At 43.8% G+C, this 15,963-nt stretch overlaps 1 protein-coding gene across 1 annotated transcript in view; it reads right to left on the reverse strand.

The window, feature by feature from the left end:
* The window catches only part of grk4 (G protein-coupled receptor kinase 4), a gene marked incomplete at its 3' end in the record, with an annotated part of 59,270 nt that overhangs the window by 6,893 nt on the left and 36,414 nt on the right, over positions 1–15,963 (reverse strand). Inside the window, exons 6-12 of the mRNA XM_083906466.1 lie at positions 12,135–12,227; positions 10,347–10,410; positions 10,080–10,220; positions 4,182–4,372; positions 1,622–1,659; positions 1,224–1,313; positions 905–1,113 (exon numbers count right to left, since the gene is read on the reverse strand). Of these exons, the coding sequence (XP_083762592.1) occupies positions 905–1,113; positions 1,224–1,313; positions 1,622–1,659; positions 4,182–4,372; positions 10,080–10,220; positions 10,347–10,410; positions 12,135–12,227 (826 nt within the window). The remainder of the gene's footprint in view (positions 1–904; positions 1,114–1,223; positions 1,314–1,621; positions 1,660–4,181; positions 4,373–10,079; positions 10,221–10,346; positions 10,411–12,134; positions 12,228–15,963) is intronic.

Raw genomic sequence — 15,963 nt, forward strand, 5'->3', positions numbered from 1 at the left:
CCTACAGTGCAGCCAATATTTGATAGCAATTTGTTTTGGTCCTTCTTTTGCCTCCATATCATTTTTGACGCGAGAGAAAGTGGCCAAAATTGCGTTAAATGCTACGTTTTGGATTTTTGTCTATCGTGTCTATGTCGCACATAGTTGTTCCGACATTAAACCATACTTGGTACACTTCTCGTTCTAGTGATTCCAAACAAATTTCTAATATACATCCATTGGATAAGCCCACCCAGAAGTCGGCCATTTTGGAAAAACAAAATTAGCTAGACTGCGCATTCGAACGAACTCGTCCTAGCACGTTTGAACTATCCGCAACAAAATGCAATAACGGCAAAAAAGCGTCGGATCGGGACGAAATTTGGCGAGTTTGTCAAACACTTCAAAGTTTCTTAGTTTTTTTTAAATTTTTGACGCAAGAGAAAGTGGCAAAAATTGCGTTAAATGCTACATTTTAGATTTTTGTCAATCGTGTCTATATCGCACATGGTTGTTGCGATATTAACCAAACTTGGTACACTTCTTGTTCTCGTGATTCCAAACAAATTTCTAATATACATCCATTGGATCTGCCCATCCAGAAGTCGGCCATTTTGGAAAAACAAAATTAGCTAGACTGCGCATTTGAACAAACTCATGCTAGCACGTTTGAACGAACTCATGCTAGCACGTTTGAACGAACTCATGTTTGAGCTAGCCACGTCAAACTCGGTACACTTGTTCTCGACAAGTAACTGATTAAAAGTGGTCAAAGGATTTTCTCTACTTCAAAAGGCGTGGCCTCAGCGCTCCGACAAAACTGACGTTAAAATGTCGGGAAAACTACTTTTAGCATCTTCAATGCTAACTCTTCTCAAAACGACTGATTTATGACGCTGTGGGCTTCGTTTCTTCTCTCTCTCACCTGTCTGCAGATGTCCTTCGCCTCCTCTGAGAACTTCTCGGAGTACTCCTCCGGGTCCTCGCGCACTCGCCTGTCCACCTCCTCTCGCTTGACGCGCTCCTTGCGCTTGCGGAACGGCGACTGGCCCTGGATCATCTCGAAGATCAGGCAGCCCAGACCCCACCAGTCCGGGCTGAAGGTGTAGCTCTCGTTCTGGATCACTTCAGGAGCTGAGGGCGGGCGTAAAGGTAAGAAAACAGAGGTTATAAACGCGTTATAAATGTGTTATAAATGTGTTATAAATGTGTTATAAAAACAACTTTTTTTTTTAGCGTCTTACCCATGTATCCAACAGTTCCCACTCTCCCTCGTATCGTCTCTCCTTCAGGGATTTGAACGGCGAGGCCCAGGTCGGAAATTCGGATGTGTCCTTTAATAAACAAACAAACAAACGCAGGATGATTAATCAATCGGGGAACTGAACGGATCTCTTTCATGATACTCTCGGCGGAGACGGAGGAGGAAAAAGTCGGAGCTCCAGAGCGACGTGGAGGAGATAACTCAATTTCCAGATAAGATCACGTTTCAGAGAAGAGGATAATACGGGAGTATGACTCAGAGGAGGGAGCGTGACGCGAGGAACATGACTTCTCGTGAAGAAGACACAGGGAGATACTGTGCGGCCGGGCGCTCGCTTTATTACCATCATTACGTACAGTGGACGGGAAGGAAACTTACCGCGATCGTCGAGGAGGATGTTTTCAGGTTTCAAATCCCTGTTGGGAAAAGAAAGAAGAAGAAGAAACAGTGGTTAGAACTTAAAAACATAAACATACTATTATATTGACTGGTTTTGTTGACATTTTATGGCCCGTGTGCTCTCCTTTAACAAACGATCTGCGAGTGACGCCGTTGAACTAGGGTGAATTCCAATTCCTTTGCTTAACCCTCAATCTCAAAAAACGCGCGCTAACGCTAGTGCTAAGTGCTGTCCCGATTCTCAGAAAAATTAAGTTGAGGGGCAAGTTTAAGATCTGTATCGCCCTCAATGTTGAGATTTTCCCGAGACCACCCCTTGGGAGCAAGGGCTACCCATAATGCATTGCGTGTTTTGCCATAACAAAGATGGCGCCGAAAGCAGCGAAACGAGTACGCTACAAACGAAGTGTTTTCTTTGTTAATAGAGATATAAAAACGATGAAAACCATTGTATTATCTTAGTTTAGGCCCATTTTATGGATTACTGACGTCATTGTTGCGTAACATTTATTTTTTATTTTACGATCTTTTGTCAATAGCCGTCCGGGTTAGCGGACAAGCGATCGTTTGCTATCGTTAGCTTTTCAATAAGTCGTGGCGTGTGCTAACTGTCAGCTGAATATTTGTATGAGTATCATCTTATAACTAACTGACAACCTAATAACTTGACTGACAATGGATCGTAATAAATAATCCTGACAATGTAAATGTGTTCTTCTTCCTCTTCTTTTTTGGAGTTGACAGACTGGACGCAGCTTTTTCGCGTTCTTCTGCCCCCTACAGTCTGAAGACGTATCTGCATTTAAGGGGTGTCCCATTTCTAAGTGACAAAATAACCCTCAACACTTGGTTTTGAGGCCAGTTAAGATTAAGCTTGAGGGTTAAGATAGGAATTGGAATTGGCCCCTTCTTCTACTACCACTTTCCTTTTGAATCATTTCAACTTTGCCCTCTAAATCATCTTCATCTTCGTCTTCAAACCGACGATATAAACGTCACCGCGGCGTTTGATCTAACCCGAAAGAAAGCTCCCCTCAGTGTGAACAGTCCAAGAATCCTCATGACCATGCATGGGGGGGTGGTGGGGGGGGGGGGGGGGGTTGGCATTAACTAAAACACAGAGACGACTCTCTTTGGTTTGACTCGGCGGTCTACGGTCATGTGCTCGTGTCTGACCTGAGGGAAAATGTGATCCAGAGCAAAATACATGTGTGTGTGTGTGTGAACCACACACTAAAAGCTAATTTTTTGGCTTCCTTCTTCATCTTCTTCTTCTTCTTCAGATAATCCATTAGCCGCTCGGTTTTGCGATGTCGTCTGTGATAACTGGACTCAGTGTTTCACAGTGTTTCACGGTAAACGGTTAGCTAAAAACACATCAGAAAATCCCCATAAAAGCCGTTTCCAAACATGCAATTCAGTACATTAGCGTCTGCCACTTTTAGTAGCACCGACAACGACAACATAAAAGACAATATAAGTGAAAAAGTACTGCTAATGCTTCCTCAATCTAAAGTAATGCAGCACATTGCTAACAGTTATGCTAACAGAACCGAGTGTCACCGGTTGGGCACGTAACAAAGAAAAGAATGACGATAGTTCACTAATTTTTCTAAAATACTACCCCTATTCTAGTAAATACAAAGCTAAATGCTAATTAGTGACATATTGCTTTAAATATGAGACAGTTTGTCCCATGCAAACACTGCATTAGCATTTGCTCCCTGTATCTAAAGTGATGCAGCACGGACGGCTAAACTGTGAAGTTTGCAAATAAACATATAACCTAATGTATATAACCAGAATATAAACAGTGTCCGCCATCTTTGCTAACAGTTATGCTAACAGGATCGAGTAATAATTTTTCAAAAAATACTACCCCTATTCTAGTAAATACAAAGCTAAATGCTAATTGGTGAAGTATTCCTTTAAATATGCAAACAACTGCATTAGCATTGACAACGACAACATATAATACGCGAGTTGCAGCTATGGAAAACGCTAACGCTTCCTGTATCTGAAATGACGCAGCACGGACAACTAAACTGCAAAGTTTGCAAATAAACATAATAATATATAAAAAAATAATCACCTCACACTTGGTCACTTGGTCACTTGGTCTGAGGCTCAACGCTAAATCCGCACTTTTTAGACCCACCCCTAGGGGTGACGTGACCCCATTCCCAGAATGTAAACAGTGTTCGCCATCTTTGCTAACAGCTACGCTAACAGGAACACGTAACAAACTCAGGGGAAACTGAAGTTGGGAAGCACACTTTTTCAAAAATACTACCCCTATTCTAGTAAATACAAAGCTAAATGCTAATCGGTGAAGTAGCAAACACTGCAATAGCATTGAAAAGCCAGGACACGGATCCAGTTACTCTGTGTCCGTCTGCCATGGTTGTGGTTCTCACGACATCATCGGTCCTCTGAGACAAAGAACCGCAAAACCACCCCCCCGATACACTACACCCACTGCGGCTGGACTCTCTGCGCTCACGGACGCGGTGGTCACCGCGCACACATGTTTTCTAACCTGTAGACTATCCTCTCACGGTGCAGGTCCTCAAGGCCACAGCAGATCTCGGCGGCGTAGAAGATGGCCCGCTGCTCGTCGAAGCCGGAGTTGCCCATGTTGTAGATGTGGAACTTTAAGTCGCCGCCGTTCATTATGGTCAACACCAGGCACAGCGCGTCCTTGGTCTCGTAGGCGTAGGCTAGACTAACCTGGAGAGGAAGGTACCATTCAGGGGGGGGAGGAGGACGGCGGGGGGGGGGGAAGAAGACAGAGAGACAGGAAGTGGTGGTAAGAGACGGGGGGTTTTACCTGGAGAAGCTTCACACTCGACATGGAAAAAATCATCGTCCATTAACACACACACACACACAACACAATCTCAAGAATGTACACAACGAAATATCACAGATATGGAAAAACTTTTCCCTCTAAGCCCACGATTATTCTCTCTTTGCTTCCCTTCATTTCCCACCAACTTCCATCCTCCCTTCCTCCCCCCATCCTTCCTCCCTCCATACCCCCCCCCCCCCCCCGTGGGTCAATGACATGCCGGGTACAGTGGGTGTTGCATGTGATGTTGTGTACAAGCAGGATGTTGCTGCCATCAGGAGGAATTCCATCTGCTGCAGAGTATGCAGCCGAGGATGGTCGACACACACACACACACACTTCTGAGTTTTCTACGTCTACGAGGACCTCCGTGCTCAAACTTTGACAGATTATCCATGGGGGGGGGGGGGGTCAAAGGAGCTCATTCTATTATTTACCATTTTCCTTGTCGGGACCAGTCGTAATGTCCCCACAAGGAAAAAATGTCACCACAATAAAGGTGGTTTTCCACGGGGGGGGGGGGGGGGGGGGGGGTCCACACAAGCATAGAAAGACAAGAGCACACACACACACACACACACACACACAGTGTCCCGCGATGTCCGACAGCTTCGCTAATGCAACAAAATCGTGAAAATACAGCAGTTGCTCTTAAAGGCACAGTACGTCATTTCAGCCCGACGAGGTGCTAAATGCTAATCGGTGAAGTATTCCTTTAAATATGAGACAGTTTGCCCCAGCAGCTAGCTTCCTAAGGCCTGCCCACAAAGAAAAAATACATAAATAAATAAATAATAATAATAATAACAAAAACAATTTTTTTTGCTTCTTATAAAGTGTTGTTAAAGGCGCCATATGTAAGAATGTGGCCAAAAACGGTTACTACATTCAATTTCAAAACACCGAGGTCTTTTAAGGTTTCGTTTTCTGACGTTACTGGCAACCCCGTGGTTGCTCGGCAGCTGAGACTCTACCGACTGCAATGATCGGTAGACGGCGGTAGGTGGCGCCACATGACGCCAAAACATAAACACGATTTGCAGTCTGCAATATATTTTTTTTAATGCAAATATTTTGTCTGCACTGTTGTTGTTGTTGGCGAGTTCAGTTTGTTATATGAACATTATTCCTGAGTTGCTTTAGATTTATTACATAACGCACCTTTAAATATTATTGGAATATTGACACAATTCTAATTCCGTAGATAATTCAATGCTATATTAAAATTTTATGCTAATGCTATATTAAAATAATGCTAAAAACTCCAAGTACCGTATGCTAACAGGCTATAGGAGCTATCGAATAACAGTAAAGACGGACAACGAGATGGGGGGGTGGTTTTGGGGGGGGGGGGTGGTTAGAGTACTTGACTCCTCTCCTTGCTACTGCTGTTTGGTCAGTGTTGCTAGGCAACAGAGCTGCTCTCGTAGGTAGAGAGGCACATCAAGAGTCATCAGTTCTGCCTGCAGCGCGCGCGCACACACACACACACACACACACACACACACACACACACACACACACACACACACACACACACACACAGGCACACACACACAATCATGTGCCATTCCCAGGTGACAGGAGCTGCAAGTCTGAGGTTCTGTAACAAACCCACTCCAGTGTGTGTGTGTGTGTGTGTGTGTGTGCGTGCATGCCTATACACGCTCCTAGCCGTGACTCACTCAAAAAAAACAAGGACAAGCTGCACAGCTCGCACTGCAACCTGAAGCCGACTCAAACCGCACCAACAACCATTAGCTTTCGACGCTAACGGGGGTTGCCTTTGCTCTCCGTTACGGCGCCGGCAGATTGTGCGGCAGATCCGTGATCGCGGCGAAAACAGTCACGCCGTGTCCCACACTGTGTCCGATTAATCCAAAGTACACACACACACACACACACACCCACCCACACACACACACACACGCGGAGCCACAAACCCAGAAATTATCCCTGTGTTCCAAGAATGTTTAAATGAAACACTTGGTGTAATTTTCTTGTCATTGGAACAATCATTTTTTTTCACAGAACCCGAGCGCGGAGCCAAAGCTAAGTTTTCTTTTCCCTGCGCCGAGCACCTGAGGCCTTTTTGAGTGTGTGTGTGTGTGTGTGTGTGTGTGTGTGTGTGTGTGTGTGTGTGTGTGTGTGTGTGTGTGTGTGTGTGTGTGTGTGTGTGTGTGTGCGCGGAGTTTGGGACGGAATGGAAAAACGAAGCACACTCGACTGTTAAGTCAGTTTTCCAGTTGTGCCCCCGAGTCGTGATGATGTGAACACGTGAAGGTGGGGGGGGGGGGGGGGGGAAGAAAAATGGAGTTACACATCGTCAGCAAGCGCTAAAAGATGTCCGCTTTAAGGTCTTTAAACTGTTCCTGTAACAGCGTTCAAAGCTAGGCGACTCCCTGAGCTCGGCGCTACGTTTGGCGCGGTCCAAAAACCAAGTCTTACTTTACTTTTTGAGGTTAGCATTAGCTTTACCGTTAGCATATATACACGTATACTAATCAGGCAATCGCACGGCAGCAATTCTGTGCATGAGTTATGAGGAAAGAAATGCGATTTTAATGACTCTGAATGTGGTATCTACTATTTCTAGAACGGTGTTTCCATCATGTTATGGTTCAGTTTGGTACGGTTTGGAGCAGTAAAGCGCTAGGTCAGGCTAGCGACAGCTCAGTGGAGTCGCAGTCCGGCTGGAACTCGTTCCCCAAGTTATCTAACATTTGTCAGATTATAAACATTAGATGTTTACAATTATTCTGTCGTCTTACACGTCAATGGACGGTTTGAGCTGTAAATCCAGGCGTTCAAAGCTAGGCGACTCCCTGAGCTCGGCGCTACGTTTGGCACGGTCCAAAAACCACATCTTACTTTACTTTATGAGGTTATCATTAGCTTTACTGTTAGCATATATACACGTATACTGTGACTCTGAATGTGGTATCTACTATTTCTAGAACGGTGTTTCCATCATGGTATGGTTCAGTTTGGTACGGTTTGGAGCAGTAAAACGCTAGGTCAGGCTAGCGACAGCTCAATGGAGTCGCAGTCCACAAAATAATTGTAAATATCATAACATTTGTCAGATTTTAAACGTTATTGTAGATATTTACAAGTATTTTGTCGGAGAACAAGTTCCAGATGGACGTTCCACTCCAAAACTCAGTAGCCAATCGGGAGGCAGCTTCCCAAGGCCCCGCCCACAAACAAAAAAAAACATGGCGCAAAGAACAAACCAGGGAGCGAACACTAATCTAATTCCATAGATGTCGTACGAGTGCGTTGACGACATCCAACGCACAACAGACAACAAAGGAGGACATCCAGCAGCTCGGTTTGTCAAGAACAACACGTCAAAGCTTCGCATGAGAACAGAGTGTGGGAGTTTGCCTCGACTTCCATGGAATATTTACGACGATCACGAGGGAGCGACATTCTTCTGTTGCCCAATCAGCTGACTGTCACGGGTGGGTGTTTGGGGGGGGGGGGGGGGTTACCATTTTACTGTGGCGGTACCCCCCAGGCAAGGGTGCCAAAGAATGGAACCGGTTATTTTAAACGAACCGTGTACCACACTGTGCTTCGCTGTGTGGAAACACAGCTCAGATTAGATTTACGGCGAGATAACATCGCAGTAGGCAGTAGCGGTAACCCGGTAACCCGGTGATCGCATCCGATCACATGCAGATGTGAACGCTCCTCAGATCCATTCACAAACACAACGTTCATCGTCAGTTTGGGGACGCATGTGGCCACATTCCTGAACACGCATCAACACGATCCATCCTCGGGGCTGGTTTAGAGGCCGCCGCCTCCTCCTCAGCTAACTTCCCTCATGTGCTAATTTATTTGCAGCCACAATCACAACATTAACACCGATCGTCACATGATTTTTCCTGTTTTTTATGGGTTTGAAATGTAGTGCTGGGCGTGTTAGCGCGCTTCCTTGACGACTGATCGGAAAAAGACGCGCATGACGTCGTGTTTACGTGACCCACGATTGTTTAAATGAGTCTCTAAAGTATGTATAGTATCTCTAAAGTTCCACTGTATGTGCGCTAACTGGCGCTAAAAAGGAGCTAGCGCAGCTAACGGAGAATAATACACAGGTACGATGGTTGTAGCGCTGCTCTTTTCCTAGTAATACACGGACCACGCCAGTTCCACTGTAGGCACGCTAACGGCGCTAAACAAGCTAAAGCAGCTAACGAGAACAGTGCACAGGTACGCTGGTTATATGTTGACGCTGCTCTTTTCATTTAATAAAGAGACCGCTCCAGTTCCACTGTAGGTACGCGAACGGCGCTAAACGAGCTAAAGCAGCTAATGGTGCGCATTACGCAGGTTGTAGCGCTGCTCTTTTCCTTTAATAAACAGACCGTTCCAGTTCCAATGTAGGCGTGCTAACCGGCGCTAAAAGGAGCTAACGGAGCGCAGTACACAGGTACAATGGTTATTTGTTAGCGCTGCTCTTTTCCTTTACTAAACAGACTGCTCCAGTTCCACTGTAGGCGTGCTAACCAGCGCTAAACGAGCTAAAGCAACTAACAGAGCGCAGTACACAGGTACGATGGTTATTTGTTAGCGCTGCTCTTTTCCTAATAATAAACAGACCGCTCCAGTTCCCCTGCATGCACGCTAACCGGCGTTAAAAGGAGCTAACGCAGCTAACGGAGCTAACTGGTAAACGGTGCCTGGACTCCGGTGTTGCGGCACGTTTAAACGCGTCAGTGGTCATGGAAATGCATGCATGCACGCACGCGTCAAACCTGTGCGTTAACCTAGCACCCAGCACTATTAAAATGTCATTTCATGTTACAGCAGTGCAACCAGCGCTTTGTCTCACACACACACACACACACACACACACTGACATCACCACACGAGGCTTCAACCCACGAGAACAAAGAAATCCTTATGTCATGTTAAAGCACAGCGAGTTTCCTCACACACACGCACACACACACACCAGACACATCGGCCATCGTTAAAAACATAATTCCGCTCTGGCAAACACTCGTGACGTCAGTGCGTATTTGAATTCAGGGCGTGGGACGCCAGATCTGAGCTCATGCGGTCACAGGGCCACGCAGTTTCGCGACGGGCGAGTTTGAACAGTCGTAGCTCGTGCGCGGCGCACGTGCGACGCGGTCGACCGCACGACGCGAGGCAGGTGTGGCGTGTACCTAATAAAGCGGCTGCTGCTGCAGCTGCTGGGGTGTAAACGATGTATATATTTGTGCATTTGAAGCAAAACAACAACAAAAAAAACCCCCACAGATTTCAATCACATTAAGAACAACGCATGCACGAATGATTCACAGTCTGCTCCAAACAAAATCGAATCAGACGACGTTTGCAAGTTGCTGGAATTTGGCTCAATGGTCACGTTTATTTTGGCGTTTTAATTTTTTTTAACGCCTCCTTTAACAGCCGATCAACAGACCTTTGCAAACACGCCGTTCGATTTCATTTGCAGGATCCTGGAGGTTCGACAAACAACGCACTCTTACAGACAGACAGACAGACGCACACACACAGGTACAATTCTGATGAAAGGTTGAATAAGAAAAAGGTAGTACTTACTACAAAACTACTGTTAACTTTTTCTAAAATGCGTTTTTCGTTTAGTGCCATTGCTTCACCTTTTCTTTTCTTCACACGCTTCTTTTCCAGCTTTTTACAGGCGTACATCTTACCGGTGGCACGTACTTGGCAGGCACAAACCTGGGGTAAAAAAAAAAAAAACAGCAAAAAAAAAACCCCGAAAAGTGTTAAAAGGTCAATTTCGAATATTAACATTAGCGTCGTAAGAGGAACGTCACGTCGTAAAAAAAAAAAAAACACACTCACCTCGCCAAATCCACCTTTCCCTAGTACTCTGTAATGTCTGAAGGTATTTTTGGTTACTGGTTGCCTGCAGAGTTGGGACAGGAAGAGACAAAACGGACAGAGACGTGAAAAACTGACGATTGCCAATTATGCGCGAGCGCGTCGCCTCTGCAGACAGAGTAATGCTCTGATATATTATTAATCGGCCCTGGTGGCGGCGTTTCCCCCACAGCTATTATGCAAAAGCACATCAATTATTTACCAGTGGCACAGAAAACACTCAATGGCAGCAGCAGCACCTTTGTGTTTTGGTGCAAACACTGGTCAGTATATAGTGTATACTCACCGACATGCTGCCTGCGCCCAGTGGAAGTGTTTGTTTTAATTCGCCGTAAGCATTTTTTAATACATTTATTTATATTTTTTAAATATCGATATTTGGAAGTTTAAAAAAGAGGTAAAGTAAGTGCTGCCGTACTTTTATTTTTTTTTTCTCTGACAATTTTGAGGGGGTTAACATGCATAAATAGTCTTGAAATTTAGCATTTAGCAAATTTAGCAGGTCAGGTAGGCAAGAAATGCGATAATGCCATAGGGCTCCAACCCGTGCCTAGCCCTACAGTGCCCCAAGAAGTCGGGTTAAGATCAGACAAAAGTAGTCCGATCCGGACAATTTGGTGAGCGTGTTAGGCTTAGTCCACAGTTTCTTGAGGAATTTTTTGGGAATTTTTGAAATGCTAAAATGCTATTTTTGTTATTTTTTTGTGTCTAAGTCGCACATAGTTGTTCCAATTTGAACCAAACTTGGTACAGTTGTTGCTCTCACGATTCCTAACAAATTTCGAATGTACTTCCATTGGCTCCACCCACCCAGAAGTCGGCCATTTTGGAAAAAAACGAATATGACTAGTCTTTACATTTGAAGGGACTCGTCCTAGCACGTTTGAGCTAGCCCCGCCAAACTTAGTATATGTGCTCTAGACAAGTTAATGATTAAAAGCTGTGCAAAACTTTTATATAACTCAAAAGGCGTGGCCTCAGTGGTGCAACAAAGTTGACCTTAAATTTGGGATTTTTTGGTCTAAGTCACACATAGTTGTTCCAATTTGAACCAAACTTCGTACAGTTGTTGCTCTCATGATTCCAAACAAATTTCGAATGTACTTTTGGAAAAAAAAACGAAAATGACTAGTCTTTACATTTGAAGGAAATCGTCCTAGCACGTTTGAGCTAGCACCGTCAAACTTAGCATATATGCTCTAGACAAGTTAATGATTAAAAGCTGTGCAAAACTTTTATATAACTCAAAAGGCGTGGCCTCAGTGGTGCAACAAAGTTGACCTTAAATTTTGGATTTTTTGGTCTAAGTCACACATAGTTGTTCCAATTTGAACCAAACTTCGTACAGTTGTTGCTCTCACGATTCCTAACAAATTTCGAATGTACTTCCATTGGCTCCGCCCACCCAGAAGTCGGCCATTTTGGAAAAAAAACGAAAATGACTAGTCTTTACATTTGAAGGAACTCGTCCTAGCACGTTTGAGCTAGCCCTGCCAAACTTAGTACATGTGTTCTAGACAAGTTAATGATTAAAAGTTGGGCAAAACTTTTATATAACTCAAAAGGCGTGGCCTCAGTGGTCCAACAAAGTTTACCTTAAATTTGGGATTTTTTTGGTCCAAATCACACATAGTTGTTCCAATTTGAACCAAACTTGGTACAGTTGTTGCTCTCATGGGGATGATAATTCCCCATAAGGGGAAAATCTTACGTCATTTTTTTTTTCTTTTAAGTAAGAAACTTACTCACCTCTCCAACCATTTCCACTGCAGGAAGCGAGAGAAATACATGGTCTCCTGGTAGAGGGAAAACGGAGCTCCGCTCAGATAATCGCGAACTATTCTGCAAGGGAGGGAGGAAGAGAAAGATGTTAACAGATTGTCAGATTAATAAACGTTAAACGCTAGTTATTTTGTCGGACGTTGACAGAGAACGAGTTCCAGACGGACGGTCCATTGAGTCCATCGCAACAGGCAGCTTCCTGAGGCCCCGCCCACAAACAAACAAAACAAAACACGGCGCAAAGAACAACTCGTTTGATTCGTTAAAAGCGTTGTTTGAAAATGCTGACACAAATCTAATTCCATAGATGTCGTACCGAACGACGACGTTGAACAACAGACAACAAAGGAGGACGTCCAGCAGCTCTTTTGTTTACGGCTAAGTTTGTGGCCGTCAGGAGTCATTTTGTGAAGCGAAAGAGAGAAAGTTAACGTGTCACCAGGAAAGAAGGAAGTAAAAAATCAAACGTAAACAAACAGAAAAACTTGCTGGTGTAAGAATGTCCACACCTGCATTACTGAGAAAACGCCTTTTAACCTTTGCAGCGGCGGCAAAACACATCCTCTTCTGCCTGGATCACATGTGTAACTGTACATATCTGTGTGTATATATCCTGTGTGTGTGTGTGTGTGTGTGTGTTGTGGTTCAAAGCTTCTCTCAGTGGAAAGAGACGGGGAGGGAAAAAGAAAAAGAAGTGTGGATACGCCACCGTGAAAAATTGAAAAATGCCTTTGAACAGAGACATTCCACTCGACTGGACCAGGAAACAGGAGGGGATTTTGAGGACGTGTTTCTCTTCCTTTTGACTGAAGCGGGAGGTTATTGCAGAACATCTGACGCTGAAAATGTAAACGTGAGTCTTTTACGCCGCGCACGGAAGACAGAAGAGAAAAATTTCCTTTGGGAAAAGGTCGCGGCAGGTCAAAGCCTCAAATCGTCACTCCCGCGAGAGTTGTTAGAGCGCGACTCTTTGACACGACCTTTGCGGCCTCGCATGCGAGCGTCCGCTTTAAATGCGACTAGGACCGCAGTTTGATGTTTGACTGACGCGGACCGGGAACCGCGACTGACGTGTTCTCTGACGTTCTGACCACTAGGGGAGCCACGTTTAGCATTTCTTTTTAGCAGAGAAGAATCAGAAGCCTGAGGACCAACAAACACCGCAGGAAGCACAGGAAACGGAAAAGAAAGGAAATGCATTTGCCATGTGGTCGCTCGCTCCGTCGGTTGTGTATTTTTGAGGGAGAAATCCAGATGACACCTTTAAAGCTGCACTCTGCCACGACTATTTAACCATAAATGATGTTCAAGCCTTTGCCTACGGAGCTCACACACTGCGGATTAAGCTTCAAGTGACTCTGTTTTCCTCAGTATAGACGGAAGTATAACTCTAACAGCTCGAGGGTGAGATTTCGGTCTGAAACATCGCGGCTGAGGAGAGCTTCAGTGAGGAGAGATTTTGATCGGCTGGTTTGCAGCAACTAGGGGGTTTTTTGACCTTAAAAACAAGCTAATGTAAGCAGACCTCCATAACTCACATATACACTAGCGGTCAAAAGTTTAAGAACATCCCCAACTTTTCAATTTTTTTATTGAAATTGAAGCCATTCAAGTCCAATGAATAGCTTGAAATGGTACAAAGGTAAGTAGTGAACTGCTAGAGTTTCATGTTCAAGTTCAAACCTGCAAATTGAAGTCTTCTCGTCACAGTTGAAACTGAACTCACTTACTACGACCACTATTATGCTGTGCTTGAAGCTGTTGTCCTGTGAGGCGCCTAATACGCAAGCTGTTGACTCTCAGAAACGTGTCTTCTGTGCCATTTGATGATAGTATAGTATGACATTTTTGAAAAATGTTGGACGACATAATATAGTATGTCAAATTTTGGTCGACATAGTAGCCTATGACATTTTTGTCAAATATTGGACCAAAAATGTTTTTAAAAAAAATTTGGACAACATAGTATAGTATGACATTTTTGTCAAATGTTGGACCAAAACATTTAAAACATTTTTTTTGGACGAAATAGTATAGTATAGTTTTTTGTCAAATTTTGTACCAAAATTTTTTTTTCAAAAAGTGTCGGACCAAAACATTTTTTTCAAAAAATTTTGGACCAAAACATTTTTTTCAAAAAAAATTTGGAGCAAAACATTTTTTTCAAAAAAAATTTGGAGCAAAACATTTTTTTCAAAAAAAATTTGGACCAAAAAAATGTATCCAAAAAAAAATTGGACGACATAGTTTAGTGTTTTTGTCAAATTTTTGACAAACATTTTTTAAAAAAACCAAGACAAAAAAAAAATTTGGACAACATAGTATAGTTTGTGGTTTTTTGTCCAATTTTGGAAAACACATATTTTTGGAAACATTTTTTTACTAGTATATGTCAGTGAGTACAGTTTCCTTAGTATAGTTCACTATTTACCTTTGTACCATTTCAAGCTATTCATTGGACTTGAATGGCTTGAATTTCAATAAAAAATGGAAAAATTGGGGTGTTCTAAAACATTTGACCGGTAGTGTATGTGCGATAGGACGACTCTACGGGAGCTTTAAGAGGCATTACTTTCAAAAACACGCTGCATTAGTCAACATGAGTGGCACATTTGTAGATAATTGGGATTACAAAGGTCTACAACAGCAGTATAATAATAAATGTTTATTAGACGATTAAGACTGTTGCACAGAGGCCATAACATCCACTGGGAAGGTCCCGCAATTAACACAAGATAGTACTTTCACAGGGCGACCGCTCCGATTGGACGGCGGCAGAGAGGCAGTCGTACGCCGTGTTATGATCCCAAACACCGTGGTTACAAAACAAACAGAAAAGTTGCCCCGGTGCAGCTTTCTCTGGTGCCGACTGCGAGTGTAATCACAATCTGCTCTGCCAGCCAACAACACATGACTACACAACTCAAGAGTTCCTCTCCTCTGCCACCCAGACGCTGAGGAGATGCTCATATTTGGCCAGGAGAGTTTTTTTTTCCCCCTTAACCGTATTACTTCACCACCGAGTGAGGATGAGGAAAAGCTGCCTGTGGTTAGCGTTAGCAGCAGCAGCAGCGCTGGGGCGGCTGTTCTTGGCAACGACGCTCGCCGAGAGTTTTCCACAAGGGAAGCACCGCGACCGACGCAGCGTAAGAGAAAACTGAGATTATGTCATCGTCGTACGTCCATCATCATCATCATCATCATCATCGTGATGATGTTCCCCACGAGATCTTTGTTCAAGTCCAACGTCCAAAGGCGTCCTTTTATTGCTCAGACACACGCGATAATGGCATCTTGTAAAGACGGAACTATAAAAATCACTGTAATTAAACCGCCTTAAAGGCGCAGTACGTAAAAGTTTAACAACCTTTGTTGGTGAAGGTGCACGTCGCGCCTGGCCCCTCCCTTTTCCTTATGTGTAATGATAATAATGACGGTAATGATGATGTTTGTTTTGAATTACAAGCTAGCGGTAGCCGATGCTAATATCCCGCACGTTCCTTTTGTGGTTCCTTTCCTGGTGTCCTCATGAACATGTCTGTGACATGTTTTGGTCAAAATACCATAAGGATGAAGCACCACAGCAGTTCAATCACCCTGAACAAAACAGTAATTTTGGCCCAATTTTTTTTTTTTTTTTTTTTTAATTTTCAAAAAAAAAAGTTCAAATTTTTTTGGACGACATAGTATAGTATGACATTTTTCTCAAATTTTGGACCAAAAACATTTTTTTTCCAAAAATTTTGGACCAAAAACATTTTTTCCAAAAATTTTGGACCAAAAACATTTTTTCCAA

This window comes from Microchirus variegatus (genome assembly GCF_963457635.1).
Source record: "Microchirus variegatus genome assembly, chromosome: 19".
Classification (NCBI taxonomy): Eukaryota; Metazoa; Chordata; class Actinopteri; order Pleuronectiformes; family Soleidae; genus Microchirus; species Microchirus variegatus.